Below are 19702 nucleotides of genomic sequence, written 5' to 3' on the forward strand. Positions count from 1 at the left end.
AGCCTCTTCCTTTTCTTCCTCTTCCCCACACAGCTCTGTGTGACAGCTTACCTGATGGGAGCCGTGACAGAGAACAGACAGAGGAAGTCCACGAGTGGGCCAGATATGACCCAAGCAGTATTTTTAGAACCTATTAATTTAGTTAGCAAATGTTTATTCCTCACTTCCTGCTGGACAGAGGGAGGGACCTTTAAGGAGGTATTGGCGGCAGGGTATTGCAGAGGTAGAGAGGCTACAGAGATACATAGATTGTGATCTATATAATCATTAAGCCTAAAAGATAACTAAAAGGCCATTCATTTTAAAACAAAATTGTTATAAAGCTACAGAAAGACGTAAACAAAAACCTCATATTTAAGAATTATTAGTATGCCAATATTGTTAATATTTTTGTTTTATTGTCTGACTTTTGAGGATGCAAATGTTTACTAATGATGTGATTATGAGGCTAGGATTAATTTCAGTGGTGTGTTAATTTGCATCTTTTTTACTCATCAGGTTGCCATGTTTTCTGTTGTATATTTTACTGTCCATTTGTTCTGTTGTTTTGGAGAAGTCTGTCATATGAAAAGGGAATTCCTTCATATTCCTTTTTATTTTTTTATAAATAATCTATTTACCATTTAGGTTTTAGATATTTTTACTATAATTATTAATTATATTCTTTTTAAAAATGTAATTTATTTTGATAGTGTGCATGAGTGGGGGAAAGGGCAGAGAGAGAGGAGAGAGAAAATCCTGAGCAAGCTCCAAGCTGTTAGTGCAGAACCCAGTGCTGGGCTTGATTCCATGAACTGTGAGATCATGACCTGAGCCAAAATCAGAAGTTGGATGGTTAACTGACTAAGCCACCTGGGTGCCTCTAAGTATATTCTTATGGATTATAAGTCATTGAGTAGAGTATAAGAATGATTATTAGGAATGAGTTTTAGAAATGAAATTGTGCTGGTTAAAAGGATGCACATTATTCATTTTTCTGATTTATGTTGCTCTCTTATCCTTAACAGTGGGTAGCCACTGAGGCTGAGTCTTCATCCCTATACCCCTCGAGGATTGGGATGGATTGTTGTTGGTGTTTAGACTGTTCTGGTTTTTGCCATTAGAAAATGCTCAGAAGGAAAGAAATTTTTTGCTTTTTCACCATAAATTTGGTTACTAGAACAATGCTTGGTATATAGTAAGTCCTCAGGAATATTGGTTGTGTTTGGCAAAGATACCTTCTATTTTTGTTTTTTGCCTTTTTGTTTCTTTTTTTTTTTAAATAATAGCTTTATTGAGATCTAATTCACATACTATAAAATTCACTCTTTTACAGTGTATAATTCAGTGGTATACTCACAGAGTTGTGCAACCATCATCACCAGTGATTTCAGAACCTTTTCATTACTTCAAAAAGAAACTCTGTGTCCCTTAACAGTCACACCCCCTATTCCCTACTTGTCTCAACCATTGACAACTGCTAATCTACTTTCTGTCTCCTGAAGAATTTCTAGCCCTACTTGTCTCAACCATTGACAACTGCTAATCTACTTTCTGTCTCCTGAAGAATTTCTAGCCCTACTTGTCTCAACCATTGACAACTGCTAATCTACTTTCTGTCTCCTGAAGAATTTCTAGCTCTGGACATTTCATATAAATGGATTTATACAATACGTGACCTTTTGTGTCTGGCTTTTCACTTAGCCTAGTGTTTTCAGAGTTTATTCATGTCATACTTAATTTTTTAAAATTGCTAAATAATATTCCATTGTATGGCATAGCACATTTTGTTTAAAATTTTTTTTTTCAACGTTTATTTATTTTTGGGACAGAGAGAGACAGAGCATGAACGGGGGAGGGGCAGAGAGAGAGAGGGAGACACAGAATGGGAAACAGGCTCCAGGCTCTGAGCCATCAGCCCAGAGCCCGACGCGGGGCTCGAACTCACGGACTGCGAGATCGTGACCTGGCTGAAGTCGGACGCTTAACCGACTGCGCCACCCAGGCGCCCCGCACATTTTGTTTATACATTCATCAGCCAATGGACATTTAGTTGTTTGTATTTTTAAGTTATGAATAATGCTGTTATGAACATTTGTGTATAGGTTTTTGTTTGGACAGGCTTTTTTTTTCTTATGGGTGTATGCCTAGGAGTGGATTTGTTTTGTTTTATAGTATCTCTGTGTTTATGTTTTGAAGAATGGCCAGATTTTTTTCTTAAGTGTCTGTGCCACTTTATATTCCCAGTAGCAATGTATGAGGGTTCTGATTTCTCTACATCCTTGTCAATGCTTGCTACTGTCCAACTTTTCTTTTATAGCTATCCTAACAGATGTGAATTTCCCTGATGACTAATGATGTCTAACATCTTTTCATGTGCTTATGAGCCACTTATGTATCATCTTTGAAGATACTTCTATTCAAATTCTTTGCTTATTTTTAAGTTGGTTATTTATTTTTTAATTGTTGAGTTGTAAGAATTCTTTCTGTATTCTGAACACATGTTTCTTATCAGATACATGACTTGGGAATATATCCTCTTATTCTTGAGTTCTTGCTTCATATTTGCAAAATAGATAGACTGTGTGTGTATGGGGCAGATCACATTAAGTATTTCTTAGATCCAGTAGCAGGAGAAAAGATTTTAGGGACTTTACAGAAGGAACCTGGAGAACGTCAGCAATGGCAGCCTGGGTAATGGATTTATAGGACAAATAGTCTGTTTAGAAACTGAGCACCTGAGCAGTGGGGTTTCCGACAGTGGATGTGGGCCAGTGTCACCAGGTGGTTTTGTGAGTTAGTGCACAGAAGCTGGGACATCTAGGCTGTGAGATCAGGGCTCAGCTCAGGGTGCATTCACACTTGGTACTAAGATAACTGGTAACCAGTTTCTGTTTTATGAATTACAGGATATGGAAGCCAAAAAAGAAGCACAGAAGGAAAAAGAAATTGATGAACAGGAAGCCAGTGCCTCGACATTTCATAGAAGTAGGACTCCATTGGATAAAGATCTTATTAATACTGGGATCTATGAATCTTCTGGAAAACAGTGTTTGCCTCTGGTTCAGCTCATACAACAGCTTCTTAGGTAAATAGTGTTAGATATATTTTAACAGGAGGATTATTGGTTTTCATAGTAAGATAGTGAGATCTAGCTAGCACTAGGGTCTGAAAATGTTTTGGCTGTTGAGGTATACTCTGAAAATTATGTAGAATAGGTTTTGGGGTAAAGAGCAGACTCTTTTAAGTTTTTATTTTAATTCTAGTTAGTAAACACACAGTGTTATATTAGCTTTAGGTATACAATATAGTAATTGAACAGTTTCATGTATCACCCTGTGCTCATTTTAAGTGCACTCCTTAATTTCTGTCGCCTAGTTAAGCCATCCTCCCACCCCCCTCCCATCTGGTAACCATCAGTTTGTTCTCTGTAATTAAGAGTCTGTTTCTTTGGTTTGTCTGTCTTTTTCCCCCCTTTACTCATTTGTTTTATTTCTTAAATTCCACATATGAGTGACATCATATGGTATTTGTCTTTCTCTGCTGACTTAAGTACTTAGTATTATACTTTCTAGCTCTATCCATCTCATTGCAAATGACAGGGTTTCATTTTTTATGGATGAATCATATTTCATTGTGTATACACACCACATCTTCTTTATCCATTCATCTATTGAGGGACACTCGGGCAGCTTCCCTTTGAATGAGTGTTTTTGTATTTGTAGGATGATTCCCAGATCATAAGGTAGTTCTGTTTTTAACTTTGAGGAACCTCCACACTGTTTTAAGAGCAGACATTAAATATAGATGAGGGGAGAGTTTGGAGCGTGTGAGGTAGAACTGGAGATTCTAAAGATTTTCAAACGAGAAAATTGGAGTGTACGATAAACAGGAAAAGATTCTTAGCCTCATTAGTAAGCAGTAGATGCAAATGCAAATCATTTTGGTAGAACTTTTTTTTTTAAATTGGTTGTATCATTGCCTCATTGCATATGTCATAGAATTATATGTATTACTAAGACAACTTTTATTTTTTTATCTTTTTAATTAATTATTTAATATAATTTATTGTCAAGTTAGCTAACATACAGTATGTACACTGTGCTCTTGGCTTCAGGAGTAGATTCCCATGATTCATAGCTTACATACAACACCCAGTGCTCATCCCAACAAGTGCCTTCCTTAGTGCCCATCACCCATTTTCCCCTCTCCCCCCACCCCCCATCAACCCTCAGTTCTCTGTATTTAAGAGTCTCTTATGGTTTGCCTTCCTTTCTGTTTGAAACAATTTTTTTCCCCTTCCTTCTCACATGGTCTTCTGTTAAGTTTCTCAAATTCCATGTGAGTGAAAACATATGATATCTGTCTTTCTCTGACTGATTTATTTCACTTAGCATAATACCCTTGCAGTTCCATCCACATTGTTACAAATGGCAAGATTTCATTGTTTCTCATTGCCAAGTAGTATTCCATTATATATATAAACCACATCTTCCTTATCCATTCATCTGTTGATGGACATTTGGGCTCTATCCATAATTTGGCTATTGTTGATAGTGCTGCTATAAACGTTGGGGTACCTGTGCCCCTATGAATCAGCCCTCCTGTATCCTTTGGATAAATTCCTAGTAGTGCTATTTCTGGGTAGTAGGGTAATTCTGTTTTTAATTTTTTGAGGAACCTCCACACTGTTTTTCAGAGTGGCTGCACTAGTTTGCATTCTTACCAGCAATTGCAAGAGGGTTCCCTTTTCTCTGCATCTGTTGTTTCCTGAGTTAATTTTAATCATTCTGACTGGTGTGAAGTGGTATCTTGATGTGGTTTTGATTTGTATTTCCCTGATGATGAGCGATGTTGAGCATCTTTTCATGTGTCTGTTGGTCATCTGGATGCCTAAGACAACTTTTAATTAAAATATTTTTTTTTAAATCTTTTTATTTATTTTTGAGACAGAGAGAGACAGAGCATGAGTGGGGGAGGGACAGAGAGAGAGGGAGACACAGAATCCAAAGCAGGCTCCAGGCTCTGAGCTGTCAGTACAGAGCCTGACATGGGGCTCGAACTCGTCAACCACGAGATCATGACCTGAGCCGAAGTTGGATTCTCAACCGACTAAGCCGCCTAGGCGCCCTGACAACTGTTAATTTAAATGCTAAAGTAAGTAAAAGAATGGTGAGCATTATTTCTGAAGGCCCTATCTGGAGGAGGTAAGAATCAGTCAGAGTCAGAATATAAACAGGAACCTTGGGCTGAAGTGATCAGACACTGTTCCTGAAAAATGTCAGCCAACATTTCATTGTCATTCAAAAAGACCAAAAAAGCAAGGTGATTTTTGAAAGGTATTTGTTAGACAATGGAAAACTCTTGGCTTTTCTATTTAACAAAAGTCTTTCCTGTGTAAACTTGGCTCCTGTTTTGTTTCATTTTCTATACATAGAGAAAGTAATCTAGAGTGTTGGCTCAGGTAGTAGCCAAGTTCAGAGAACAGGGGGCTCTGCATGTATGTCCAGAAGAGTGGTGGGTGGTATGCTGCTGGTGTGGGGGCAGCCTGCTGTCCATACCTGAAGCACCAGAATTTACTGGACACATTGGGAACTTTTAAGAGGAAGTTTTAGAGCTAGTTCTTTGAATAGATTATAGTAAATGCTAATTAAAAAATTTTTCCTATTTTTTTTTTTAATCTGATGATTGTTTCTTTTGATCAGTATCTCATACCTTCTGATCTTTAGTACAACAGATTGAAAGTGAATTAACTCAGTGTAGTTGGTGGTAGTGGAAAGACGCTGGGATTTATTCCTAGAAGATTTCACTTGTGACTGCTTGTATAAAATTGGCAAGTGAAACTCTCCCCAGTGTGGTAACTGGAAGAGTAATAACAGGAGCAGTGTTTATAGAGTTAAGGATCAAATGAGAAAATGGATGCTGAGTGCTTTGTAATTAAAAAATGAAGTTCTATGCAGAAGTTTTAAAGCATAAAGCATGTATTTTCTGAAACAATATTGAGTTCTTGAATGCCCTACCCTTTGCTGAGGAGGCTGTGTCAGGACTCCTGGTGTTTGTCAGAGAGTGAGTGTGTGTTCCCTGATCTCGGCCTATGGTAGGTTGCCCGGCCTGTTTATTCCCTTGGTGTGGAGAGACTTGTCTGTTTTACCCATCAGTGCCTGTTACTGTACAGTCTGGAAGTCTCTTGCCATATTTGACTGATTAGCACTTGGAATGTGTCCAGTGTAGCTGAGACACTGAAGTTTTATTTTTTATTAATTAAAATTCAGTTATTTTAATTGAATTATTAGTTATTTATTAAAATTCATATTTAAAACCTTGGACTTGATTCAGTTGTTAGAAAACTTTTAAGTGTGTTTTTGAGTTTAAGTTTTATGTTGAAATAGTATTTTCAATATATTGGGATACTTTATTAATACTGGTTTTACATTTCTTTTTTTCTTTATTAATGTGACTGGCAGAACATTAAACATTTTTTTAAGTTTATTTGTTTATTTTGACAGAGTGAAAAAGAGCACAATCAGGCAAGGGGCAGAGAGAGAGGGAGAGAGAGGATACCAAGCAGGCTCCTCACTGTCAGCATAGAGCCCAGTGCGGGGCTCAGTCTCACAAACTGTGAGATCATGACCTGAGTCGAAATCAAGGGTTCAGTGCTTAACTGACTGAGCTAGCCAGGTGCCCCAGTGACTGGCAGAACATTTTAAATGACATATGTGGCTTCCTGGCATTATGTTACTATTGGACAGCACTTTTTAGACCATCTCATAGGTTGTCTTCTGAACCTTTGGTAACACAGGGAGGAGCTGTCTCCACAGCAGTTTTATAATAATTATATACCTGCTTAAAAAACACAAAAACTGAACCCTGGAAGTAAACAACACTTCACAAAAGTTTTAGAATATAGAGAAAGGAAAATGTATCAACACCTTTCTCACTAACAGAGTGCCTACGATCCAGACTCTTTTCATAAATGTAGAAAGTGTACTTCTTTCATGTAGAGAGAGACTTTGATATTTAATTTTCTTACCTTAAGTGTGATTGAAGATAGCTCAATGTGTTGACTTAGCTGATACAGTTGTTGAAAAATAGTCTAAAGATGGAAGAGATTGTAGGAATGTTTTGTATACTTTATTCCTTGGAAAACAGGTTAAAGAAATTGCAGTTTGCCAAGAATAAGTTGTGAAACAGATTTCAGAGTAATGCTTTAGTCTTACACTGGCAAGAAGCCACAGAAAAATATTTATATAAAATCAAGAGCTATGAAGATTTTTTAATTAGTGAACTCTACCAGAATTATACATTTTGATTATGGTTCAGGATTTTTTATTAAGGAAATAAGTTAACATTTATATTAGTGTCCTTTGCTCCTTCTTGTATAGCATGAAACCCAGATTTTTTCTACTGTCAAGGCAGGGTATCAGGTAGTAGAATAGAAAGGTGAGGTTGACTAGAGGCAAGACCCTGTGAGCACCTACCTTCATTTTGTGTGGATGGAGTATCCCTGTGCAGTAGCCAAGGGCTTCTTGCTGTTCTTTCTTAGCAACTTTTGGATGTGTGTTGGAGTTGTGCTGGAACTCCTCAAATATTTCCTGCTCCTCTTCTTCCTCACAGTGCTGTTAGTTCCAGGAATGAATCATGGGGGCAAGTTCAACTGACAGGTTTTCCACAAGCCTACTGTCAACGTTAGAAATCAAAGGAGTGGAATAGAATTCCTGTCTGTGGCCTGGTGTTATGCAGAGTTCCCAGACTTACCTGCTCAGTGGCAATGCCAGGTGTTGGCTGGCTGGCCCTCACCCGCCCTGAGATGGAGCTACTTTGACAGCAGCCCAGAGCAAGGCTCTGTTTTAGCTCTTTTCTTCCCCTGATTTATTCCTCTGTTCTTAGTACGGGGATCAGGCCTTGTTTGACTGGTGGTGGGACTGTCCCTGGGTGGCAGGGTCTTATCTGGTAGTCTATGTCTCCTCTAATCTACGTTCACACTCATACCGAACTTAATTTCCTCAAACATAAACAGAACATACTCTCCTTTTGAAGCTTCAGGGGCTGACTCAGCATTGCAGAATCTAGTACCAGCAGCCGGGCACTCTATCACCTACAGTGTCCATTCCTCTTCATTCTCTTGTCTTGACTCCCTGCCCTTGTTCCTTTGCAAGTTTCTTGTGGAGCCAGAACATTTTACTACTGTTCTAATTTTACTTTTGGGACCCATGTTTTTGTTTTTGTTTTTTTTTTCCTTTTTCACCCTATTAACTGATGGTTTGTGGCTCAAGTTAGATCCCACTGCTCCTTTCTTTGCTGCTGTATTGTTTGAGCACCTGTTACTCTGACCTGGTCTGTTTGCACCCGCTTTGGTCTTCCTTCCTGTGCTTTCTGAGCCCTGTGTGCCCCCTGCATTGCCCACCTAGGTACTTAACTTGAGTAGGTCTCAAGGCAGATTTGTGAGGCAGATGCAGAAAGGCGAGTAAATCTTGTATTTAAGAATAGTGTCACATCTATATTTGAAATACAGCTTTGGACAAAAATAACGACACAGTTGTTTTTTTCCCCAAAGGTCTGTTTTCTATCATTTTGGATCATTCCACACAGCTCTTTAGAGCACATTTGTAAAGCAAAGGGCATCATTATATCTTTTACAACTTCTGTGCTTCTTTTCTCAGTTTTGACTGAGGTTGTGTTTACTGCCGACACACCTGACTCATATTTGGGGAAGGAAGCCCGCTACAGGTCACCTGGATGCATGATTATATTTCTGAGTTTAGTTTTTGTCGTGCTTTCTTAATACTTTTTTTTTTTTAATAGACATAGCTTGTTAAATTTTGCAATCTTCTTTCCTCTGCATAGAAACATTGCTTCTCAGACAGTAGCCAGATTGAAAGATGTTGCCCGTCGGATTTCATCATGTCTAGACTTCGAGCAACATAGTCGTGAAAGAACTGCTTCATTGGATTTGTTGCTGCGCTTTCAGCGCCTACTTATCAGTAAACTTTATCCAGGAGAAAGTATTGGTCAGACCTCAGATATATCTAGTAAGTTGCTTAAAATTAAAATGTCTTATGTGTATTTTGGGCTTTTTAATTTAGGCCTATTCTACACTCCCAGATGAGTAGTTCTTATATTATTAAATGTGCCAATTTGGGGGGGACTTCATTTTGTATCCACTTTTTTTGGGGACAAATATTAGACTCATCAATATTTTTTGTTTCCTCGTCTTAATATTTAAGTTCTTTGGACATCAAAAATAGCTTCCTTTATGTTCAAGTTAGTCTTAACAGACAATTTATCAGACTTACTCTACGTGTCTGTTATGGAGTGTTGGATACTAACATAATGTGGGAACAAAGTAGTGACATAGCATTTGTTGATCGCACTGGAAAACCAGGTGGGGAGTAATGCAAGGAATGAATCATCATTGGAGGAAGGCTGGGTCTCAGTTATAGCACTGGTTTATTAGCCACTAGACATGGGACTAAGTCTGAGATTTACCAGGGGGCTGTAGGTTGCTCACCTGCAGAGCTGGGATAACATCTGAGGGTGCCTATGAGGATTAAAATAGGATGATATTTAAGCACTTAGTTCTGTGCATGACATAGATTAGAGTACTTTCCACAAGCTCAAAAGGTGGCTCTGTGTAAATTGGCTTTCTCTGTCAAGGATGGAAACATCTGCTGCTGTTAATATTTTTATAGATGTTATATTCTAAAATATCTTAGTTGCTGAAAACTGAAAAGGTTTATATATATTCTAAAATATCTTAGTTGCTGAAAAAATTAGGCATTTGTAGATAGAAAATTTCAGGTTGAAATAGGTGAACTTACAGTTCGAAAGAGACATCTCAAAGACAAAATCATGAGGACTGAAAAGCTATTAAGAGCCTTGTAGGAAGAAAAGTTAAAGATTTTAGGAGATTGAAAAATGCCTAACTTTGTTTATTGGAAGTAATTTGCGAGTGTTAAGACTTGAAATTTGATAACATTTGTGTGTATTAGGTGTAAGGTTTTAAAACTCTATAAATTATGACTTTAGTATTTATTTACATTAAAAAATTTTTCTAGGTATTATATAGTGCAGTGTATGAAAATTTACATAACCAAATTCACTGTTTCTCAAATTCTGTGACATGAAAACAACCAGGGAATATGGGTTAATTTTCTCCTTTGAGAAAATTGTTATACATAAAAGATGTATAGATGAGGGTGGAATCAATGCGATTTATTTACGAAGTAAATTTTAATGGTAAAAATGAAATTTTCTAAATCTTTCTTCAAGGTCCTGAGCTTATGGGTGTTGGTTCCTTGTTGAAGAAGTACACAGCCCTTTTGTGCACACACATTGGAGATATACTGCCTGTGGCAGCCAGCATTGCTTCCACCAGCTGGCGGCACTTTGCAGAGGTGGCCTGCATTGTGGAAGGGGACTTCACTGGTACCTTTTTTATATCCTACCTTCAGACATTTATTTATTTTCAGAGATAGATAAGACTTAAAATTTATCACTTCGTGATAAACCTGCATGCCTTTGCCCCATACATTTTCTAGTCATGTTGGCTTTTCTCCTTTTCTTTTTTTACTTGCTTGACAATTCTGTTGGTGTAGGAGTTGTGTCACTGTAAATGTAATTAGTGATTTAGAGTCATACAGCCATTATTAACATTTCAATAATGAGGTCATTGGGAATTGTCTAATTTTATTTCAGCCCCATAAAAATTAGTTGCACCTTTCAGGACCTTAATAATTTCCAGTATTTCTTAATATGTTTTCAAGTTAGTTCTGTGACACTAGAGCATTCTTATTAAGTGCTTTTTTACTGAAAGTAAACTTAGTTGTAAGCACTTAAGTTTTCTGAATAAAAGACAAGTTCACAGAAGTGTTGAAACACAGTGGTTTTGAAAAGTATTCTTGTAACTCAGAGGGTTCTGTTTGATACCTTTGTTTGTCTCTTTCAAAATGAAAGATAAAATAATCCTGTAGAAATATGCTTTCCTTATTTTGTGATTTATCAGAATTTGAAGATAGAACAAGCTTAGAAAGTAGTTTTATAGGATATATGGTTTTATTTAAATCTTAATGCTGTTTTTTTTTCTTTTAAAATTTAGGTGTTCTCCTTCCAGAACTAGTAGTTTCTATAGTGCTTCTGCTCAGTAAAAATGCTGGTCTCATGCAGGAGGCTGGAGCTGTCCCTCTGCTGGGTGGCCTGTTAGAACACCTGGATCGGTTCAATCACCTTGCACCGGGAAAGGAAAGGGACGATAATGAAGAGTTAGCCTGGCCTGGCATCATGGGTATGACATCTTAACTTCTAGAACTTCTGCTGAGGAAAGTTTATCCTGATCTAAACTATTCTTGCCTTTTTATCCGAAAGGATACTTCACAAAGAGAAACCAATATTTGCCATTTTCACTGATGGGAGTATAAGTGGAGAATCAAGATAATCCAAATCAGAAGAGATTTAGATTATATATAAGAAATGATTTTTCTGTTAATTGTTGTTACTTTCTGAATTGGACTATTTTAGAAAGTTCTGTAGAACCCTTTCTTGGGTGTTGTCTCCAGAAGGTACTGTTGCGGCGATTAGATATAGTCCAGCTTTGGAGGCTGACATCAATATGGGATGACTTTTTAAACTCATTTCTAACTGATGTTACTAAGTTGTGGAATTCCAATATTTAGCTGAGCACTTCCCTATATGTACTGTCTATAGTGCTTACCAAACTGGGATGGAACTTGTCTTCTCAAAGTTTTCAGCTTTGACATTTTTTAAGTGTATGTTACCATACTGTGTATGGTTCTGACTTCCTGGACTCATAGAATTAAATTGAAGTTGTGGTTCATTTGTATTTTGTAGGAAAGCTCAGGCAAGCTGGGCTTTTTTCCCCTTCCATTGTAGACTGTCATCTTCTAACATAGGAGTTTTAAATAAGAAGTAACAACTATCCTGAAGAAAATAACAATAGGATATGGAGCATAGTTTTTAATTTTTTTATATCACTAGTATTTTTAGCACCATTCATTTGTATTTATGAAGTTAAATGTTATTTTTGTCTCTATAGTTAGTATGGTTGAAGGCATTTAATCTGATTAAGCAGTTCAAACTTACTCATTTAAAAATCTTTTTTTATTATGAAATATAGCACATACTCAAAAGTACAGAAAACAGCTCTGTGACTGATCATAGAGAAAATCATTTGGGGCGCCTGGCTGGCTCCGTTGGTTAAGCGTCCGACTTCGCCTCAGGTCGTGATTTCACGGTCCGTGAGTTTGAACCCTGCGTCGGGCTCTGTGCTGACAGCTCAGAGCCTGGAGTCTGCTTCAGATACTGTGTCTCCCTCTCTCTCTGCCCCTCCACCACTCTCTCTCAAAAATAAATAAACATTAAAAAAATTAAAAAAAAAAAAATAACATCCATCCAGATTAAGAAATGGAATGGTGGCAGGAACATCCTCAACACTGCTTCTTGTCTCCTGAAAGATACCTCTCTCTGGTCTTGTGTGGTTGCTGCTCCTCTACCTCTCTTTATCATTTTATCAGACAGGCTTGTGCTCCTTAATAGTTTGTTTAAATATTCTTATGTCTGTTTCTTTTTTTAAATTTTTTTTAAAATTTATTTTGAGAGAGAGCAAGAGTGAGGGAGGAGTAGAGAGAGAGGGAGACCAAGAATCCCGAGTAGGCTCTGTGCTGTCAGCACAGAGCCCCAAGAGGGGCTCAGTCTCATGAGTTGTGAGATCATGACCTGAGTCAAAACCAGGAGTTGTGTGCTTAACCAACTGTGCCACCCAGGTGCTCCTCTTATGTCTGTTTCTTGCTGGAATTAATTATGTCTATTTCTTGTTGGTTTGTAGGGTATGCTTTAGTACAGAATGCCAGGTTTCCATAGTGATTGTGCTGATTTTCATCTCCATAGAGTGTGAGAGTTCTCACCATTCCACCCCTATGCCAAGAGGTCACGTGTCATTTTTTCCCTAGGCATTTTGTCCATAGGATCATTGTAGCAGCACTCTTGGGTGAAAGGAGTGTCCTTGGTCACTCTTCAGGAGTACCACTTTTGTCAAAATCAGTTGACTGTCTCTGCCTGTGTCTATTTCTCATCTTGCAGCTTCCCTTTGTGACTTCTGCACTTGTTAGCACCCTCTGGTGCATTGTTGAATACAAATGGTGATACTGGGCAGCCTTGTCTTGTTTAGGAGCAAAAGAAAAGCTTTCCAAATTTCACACATGAAATATGAGGTTTGTTAAGGGATTTCTTTGTAGAAACCTTTTTAAAAAAATTTTTTTTAAGTTTATTTATTTTTTGAGAGACAGAGAGAGACAGAGCATGAGCGGGGGAGGGGCAGAGAGAGGGGGAGTCACAGAATCTGAAACAGGCTCCAGGCTCTGACCTGGCAGCACAGAGCCCGACGTGGGGCTGGAACTCGTGAACCGTGAGATCATGACCTGAGCCAAAGTTGGATGCTTAACCGACTGAGCCACCCAGGCGCCCTCTTTGTAGAAGCCTTTACATATTAAGGAAGTTTCCTTCTATTCTGCTTTGCAATTAAGTTTTAATTAATCTCAGTGATCATATAATTTTTCTTTTTTCTATTAACGTATTAATTATTGATTTTTCAAAAGTTAAATCAGCCTTATGCATCTGGAATAAAACTATCTTGATCGTATTATATTGGTCATATTAATATGTGTTGCTGGTCTTGATGTGTTTTGCTTTTTTCCAACAATTTTGCATCTGTGCTTGTGAATTGTAGTTTTCTTTTAATGCCCTATAAGTTGCTGATAATCACCCCTCCACTAACAAAGAGCCTGTAATTTAGGAACATGACAGCTTCCCATGCAATCTCTGTTAAATTTCTGTTTACAGTCTGTCAGCTGAGAATATTAGCTTGTTGGTAGAAACTATCTGAGGGATCCAGTAGTACATAAACATAACAAGACATTTAAAGTTTTAGTAAGACAGGCTGTGCTAGTCTCTTAGAGTTACTTAGAGAATGTTCTTTCCTCTTCTTTTTTTTTTCCTCCCCAGAAGGGTATGTATAAGATTGGTAGAATTTGCCAGATAATCATCTTGATCTGTAGTGTTGTGAACAGTTTTTTGGTTTTTTTTTTTGGTTTTGGGGGTGGTAAGATAGAGTGGAAACCCAACTTTTTTTTTTTTTTAACTATGGTGAAGTATACATAACATAAAATGTGTCATTTTAACCATATTTGAGTTTTCCATTCTGTGGCATTAAGTACATTCACGTTATTGTCCAACCAACACCACCATCCAGTTTCAAAACCTTTCATCTCTCCTGAATTGAAACTCTGTACCCATTAAACATTAACTCTCCATTCTCCACTCCCTCTCACCCTTGACAACCACCATTCAACTTTCTGTTTCTGTGAATTTGACTACTCGAGGTAGGTCATGTAAGTGGAAGCATACAGTATTTGTTCTTTGGTAATTGTCTTACTCTATTTAGCATATCTTCAGGGTTCATCCATGTTATAGCATGTGTCAGAATTTCCTTCCTTTTTAAGGCTGGATAATGTTTAATAATATTGCAAACAAAATGGTTTATCCAGTCATCTCTTGATATACACTTTGGTGGTTTCCACCTTTTGGCTGATGTGACTAACGCTGTCATGAACATGGGTGTGCAAATGTCTGTTTGAAGCCCTGCTTTCACTTCCTTTGGGTTAGAGGCTAAAAGTGGGATTGCTGAGTCATATGGTAATTCTGTGTTTAACTTCCCACCATAATGTTTTCCATAGTGGCTGTTCCATTTTACATTCCCATAGGCAGAGTACAAGGAAGGGCTCTATTTTTTCACATCCTTGCCAACACTTGTTTTTTTCTGTTTTATTGATAACAGCCATCCTAATGGGACAGAGTGGTATTATAATGTAGTTTTGATTTGGTTTTCCTTAATGGTTAGTGATAATGTATGTCTGTTCTTGTGCTTATTGGCCATTTGCATATCTTTGGAGAAGTGTCTATTCAAGTGTTCTTCCTATTTTTGAATCAGGTTTTGTTATTGTTGCTATTGTTGAATTGTAGGAATTTGTTATGTATTCTGGATGTATATGATTTAGTTATATTTTCTCCTTATGTGTGGATTGCCTTTTCATTTTGTTGGTAGTGTCCAGCGATGTTTAATTTTGATTAAGTCCAACTTAACCTAGTTTTTCTTTTGTTGCCTATGCTTTTGGTGTCCTGTTCAAGAAATCATTGCCAAATTATATGTCATGAAGGATTCCTCCTGTTCTTTTCTAAGAGTTTGATATTTTATAGTTTTAGCTCTTCAAATCTTTGATCTGTTTTAAGTTTTGTATATGGTGTATAAGGTAAGGGTCCAACCTGATTTGTTTGCGATTGGATATTCAGTTTTCCTAGCACCCTTGTAGAAAAGATTGTCCTTCCCCTATTGAATGGTTGTGACACTCTGTCCAAAACATTTGACCATATATATGAGGATTTATTTCTGAGTTCTGTATTCTATTCCATTGATCCAGTTGTCTGTCTTTATGCTGGTGCTACTCTGGTCTTTATTATTTCTTTTCTTCTTTCTTAGGGTTTAATCTGATATTTTTCTAGCTTTTAGAGAAATGATGTTTGTTCATCGTGAAAACACAGATAAAAGTAGGGGAGAATAGGATAATGAACCTGGATTTACAAGTATTCACATTTCAGCTTCTCCTCCACTTAACTTAGTGATTGAATGATTGAATCATTTTAAAGCAGATCTCTTTAAGACATTTTGACACACATTACCTGTTAATGATTAGAACTTTTTTTGGTAATAAAACCTTAATATCATTATTCTGTCTAAGATTAATAGTGATTCCTTAATGTTACATGCAGTCTATGTTCCATTTTCCTGGATTATCTAAAAAGGTCTTTTTATTAGTGGTTATTTTGAATCAGCATCTAAATACGTTTTGCATGTTATAGTTGGTTGATATGCTTCCAGTCTCTTTTTCATTTAACAGTGTATCTCTAGGCCCTCCTCTTTGTCTCTGTGGTCATACTCTTTATTTGTCAAAGAAGCAGGGAATTTGTTCTGGAGAATTTCATATTTTCTGAATTTGGTTGATTGCCCTCTCTTTTAGTCTAATATCTCTCAGTTACACTTTCTCTAAACAGTTGGTTATATGTATAGGGGTGATGAGGTTTGGATGCAGATTTGGATTCAGTTTTTGATAGAGTGTGTCTGAGGTCATGCTGTGTGTTTCTTGTTTCATTGGCTCTGAGGCCTGTGATTCTGTGTGACACCCACCTTCAGTTCTGTTCAGATGGACCAGGGAGTTCATATACAGTCTGTCTTCTATAAAATCCCCTAGCAACCTTGCCTTCATTTGTTTGGGTAGTACAAAGTACAATTTGTACAGGTAAGGACATGATCCTAGCTTGACTCCCCTCTTCAATCACCTCCCTATATCATTTTCCAGTGATACTGAGTTAATGTCCTAGCACTTTGAAAGGTGACCAGTGAGGCATTCTTCCTTCATCTTCCCCTTCATTCCTCCCCTCCTCCTCTGTTTTTATTTTATTTATTTATTTTTTATTTACTTATTGTTTTTGAGAGAGAGTGAGCCTGGGAGGGGCAGAAGGAGATGGAGAGTGAGAATTTAAGCAGGCTTCATGCCAACACAGACCCTGACTCAGGGCTCAATCTCCTGATTGTGAGATCATGAGCTGAGCCGAAATCAAGAGTTGGACACTTAACTGACTGAGCCACCTCGGTGCCCCTTTTTAAAATTTTTGACTATCGTGAACTCTTAGAATTTTATTGATTTAATGTTTATTAACTTATTTACTTTTTTGCTTTTTTTCCCCCTACTATATATATTTAAAGGTATAAATGCCCTTAAACACATATTTAGCTCTAGAAGTGTGGATCTATAGTATTTTCATTATCATTCATTGTATTTTTTCTATAGACATTTTTTTCTGGGAAGTCAAATATGAATTTTTATTTTATTTTTGTTACCTATTTGTAATTTAACTGCATTGTAGTCAGTGCATATGCTCTGTAACTTTATTTCTTTGAAATTTTTGGGATTTGCTTTATTGCCTTATACATAATCAGATTTGCTATTCATGCTGCTCATGTGATATTGTTTTTGTTTTGTTTTATAATCATTGCATGTTCTTTGTGCATTTATTTATTTTTTAATGTTTTTATTTATTTTTGAGACAGAGAGAGACAGAGCATGAGCAGGGGAGGGGCAGAGAGAGAGGGAGACACAGAATCTGAAGCAGGCTGCAGGCTCTGTGCTGTCAGCCCAGAGCCCAACGCGGGGGTCGAACTCACAGACTGTGAGATCATGACCTGAGCTGAAGTCGGACGCCCAACCAACTGTGCCAGCCAGCCGCCCCAAATCATTGCATATTCTTAGTGAATTTTTGTTTGTGGTATTAGTTACAGCAAGAGATATGTTAATCTCCTATTGGATTTGTCTATTTCCCTTTATAGTTTTTTTTTTTTTCAAAAATTTTTTTTTTCAACGTTTATTTATTTTTGGGACAGAGAGAGACAGAGCATGAACGGGGGAGGGGCAGAGAGAGAGGGAGACACAGAATGGGAAACAGGCTCCAGGCTCTGAGCCATCAGCCCAGAGCCCGACGCGGGGCTGGAACTCACGGACTGCGAGATCGTGACCTGGCTGAAGTCGGACGCTTAACCGACTGCGCCACCCAGGCGCCCCTCCCTTTATAGTTTTTTTGCATGATTTGTTCTATTGCTTTATCTCTTGATCTATTGATTGATTGATTTTGGTTTCTGTATATGCAGAATCATTTTTTACAGGTCAGAACTGTAGAAATAATGAGGAGGTGACACAGATACGCAAAGCTGATTTGGAGAACCACAATAAAGATGGAGGCTTCTGGACTGTGATTGATGGGAAAGTATATGATATAAAGGACTTCCAGACACAGTCATTAACAGGAAATAGTATTCTTGGTAAGGCCTCACTTTCTACTTCATGGTTAAAAGTTACAGCATGTGCCATTTTGAGCAGAGTATTTTGGCTTTTAAGCAATCAGTTGAGTATATTGCTCCACCCCCCACGTTTTAATCTACTGGTGACTTTGGTGTGCGGCCTATCAGCGAATTCAAACAGGTTTGAAGAATTCCTTATCATTTTGTATTTGTTCCAACACCTGTTGAAACTTGTTTCAAATCCTGAGTTGGCGCAGGCAGCTCTGGGAGGGGATGAAAGATCATTATTATACTTTGGTAACCCTCACACTGGAGTCACCTGCCTGATCTGTTTCCTACTTGACATTTCTACTATTGGTGTGTAAGCAAATTGTATTGAAATAATGTTGCTTTTGTTTTTTTTGTTTTAGCTCAGTTTGCAGGGGAAGACCCAGTGGTAGCTTTGGAAGCTGCTTTGCAGTTTGAAGACACCCGGGAATCAATGCATGCCTTCTGTGTTGGCCAGTATCTGGAGGTGAGGCTGTGTGCGTGGGCATCATGGTGAACGTCAGGGGAGACCTCCTCTGTATATTTGTGATAGGTGGTTTTTACCTTGAAGTATTATTGATAATGGGGCCTTTCGGTGGAGGTGCGTGTCATTAAGTGATACATATGAAGATCCTTTAGAAGTTTTTTCATAAATGAATTTATTTACACTTATTCGTGTTAAGATTTATGAAGTATTGGTCTTGAAAAATTATTGTAAAAGTTGTTAATTTGTAACACATGTAGACACTTTTCCACACACAAAAAGGGGTTAACCTTTGGCCTTTACAGTTTTATTGTAAGCTTATGTAGAAATTTGAAGTGGCTTACTATCTTGAGATATATATTTTTGGGGGAAGAATTATCTAGTAGCATAATTCTTTAGAATAGAAGTATGTCCTACCTATGCATGAGCTTTGGAGTTTATATGTTGGGATTGGTTTTCCAGGTATAGATCCATAAGTAATAAAATTTATTAAATGCCACATAGGTAAGACTTAAAGCATTTCATAGGGAGAGATTGACTTTGCTTGTAAATTATCTAATAAGACTGGCAAAGTTTTTTTTCATTTGATCTCTTTTCTAACTGGTTTCTTTTTGTTAACATAAATTTATACCTCCACATATTGTGGTCCTAGTTCACTACTCACAGCAGTCCTTTCATATTTTTGGGTTTTTGGGGGTGTTATTTATGCATGTAACAATTCAGTATATTTTCTGAAGTATACAGTCAATCTGTAAACTATTTGATTCTTTAAGGAATTATCTAGTTTACCTGTTGTTTTTTAAATTTTTTAAAAAGTTTATTGTGTGTGTGTGTGTGTGTGTGAGAGAGAGAGAGAGAGAGAGAGAGAGAGGAAGGGGGAGAGAGAGAAACAAGGGAGGAACAGAGAGAAAGGGAGAGAGAGGATCCCAAACAGGCTCTGCACTGTCTGTGCAGAGACCCAGGTAGGGCTCGAACTCACAAACCGCGAGATCTTGACCCAAGCCGAATCAAGAGTTGGACACTCAACTGATTGAGCTACCCAAGAGCCCCTCTAGTTTACCTGTTTATCTGAGCTTTGGTTTTACCACAGTAGATCTGTGTGTTTACCGTTTGCTTTGTAGGGTGTGCCTACAGCACACAGCATGTATAGCAGCATAATAGGATGTAGGAAAAGGGTATCCAGAGCATCTGCTTCTCTTCCTCATGGAACTTTGTCTTGTTTAGGGACATAAGCTGTTGCTCTTTTGGTTTTTATGTTTCAATTAACCCTGTTTTCTCAGACTGATGATGAAATT

The 19702-nt window shown here is 37.6% G+C and overlaps 1 protein-coding gene across 1 annotated transcript in view; it reads left to right on the forward strand.

Annotated features, from left to right (window-relative positions):
• The window catches only part of HERC2 (HECT and RLD domain containing E3 ubiquitin protein ligase 2), a 274285-nt gene that overhangs the window by 106339 nt on the left and 148244 nt on the right, over window positions 1–19702 (forward strand). Inside the window, exons 21-26 of the mRNA XM_047086559.1 lie at window positions 2889–3067; window positions 8824–9008; window positions 10249–10404; window positions 11075–11260; window positions 17747–17917; window positions 18307–18410. Of these exons, the coding sequence (XP_046942515.1) occupies window positions 2889–3067; window positions 8824–9008; window positions 10249–10404; window positions 11075–11260; window positions 17747–17917; window positions 18307–18410 (981 nt within the window). The remainder of the gene's footprint in view (window positions 1–2888; window positions 3068–8823; window positions 9009–10248; window positions 10405–11074; window positions 11261–17746; window positions 17918–18306; window positions 18411–19702) is intronic.

The sequence above is a fragment of the Lynx rufus genome, unplaced genomic scaffold, assembly GCF_022079265.1.
Source record: "Lynx rufus isolate CCGP_SWC_20201006 ecotype Redwood Valley unplaced genomic scaffold, mLynRuf1.p SCAF_21, whole genome shotgun sequence".
In the NCBI taxonomy this organism is placed as follows: Eukaryota; Metazoa; Chordata; class Mammalia; order Carnivora; family Felidae; genus Lynx; species Lynx rufus.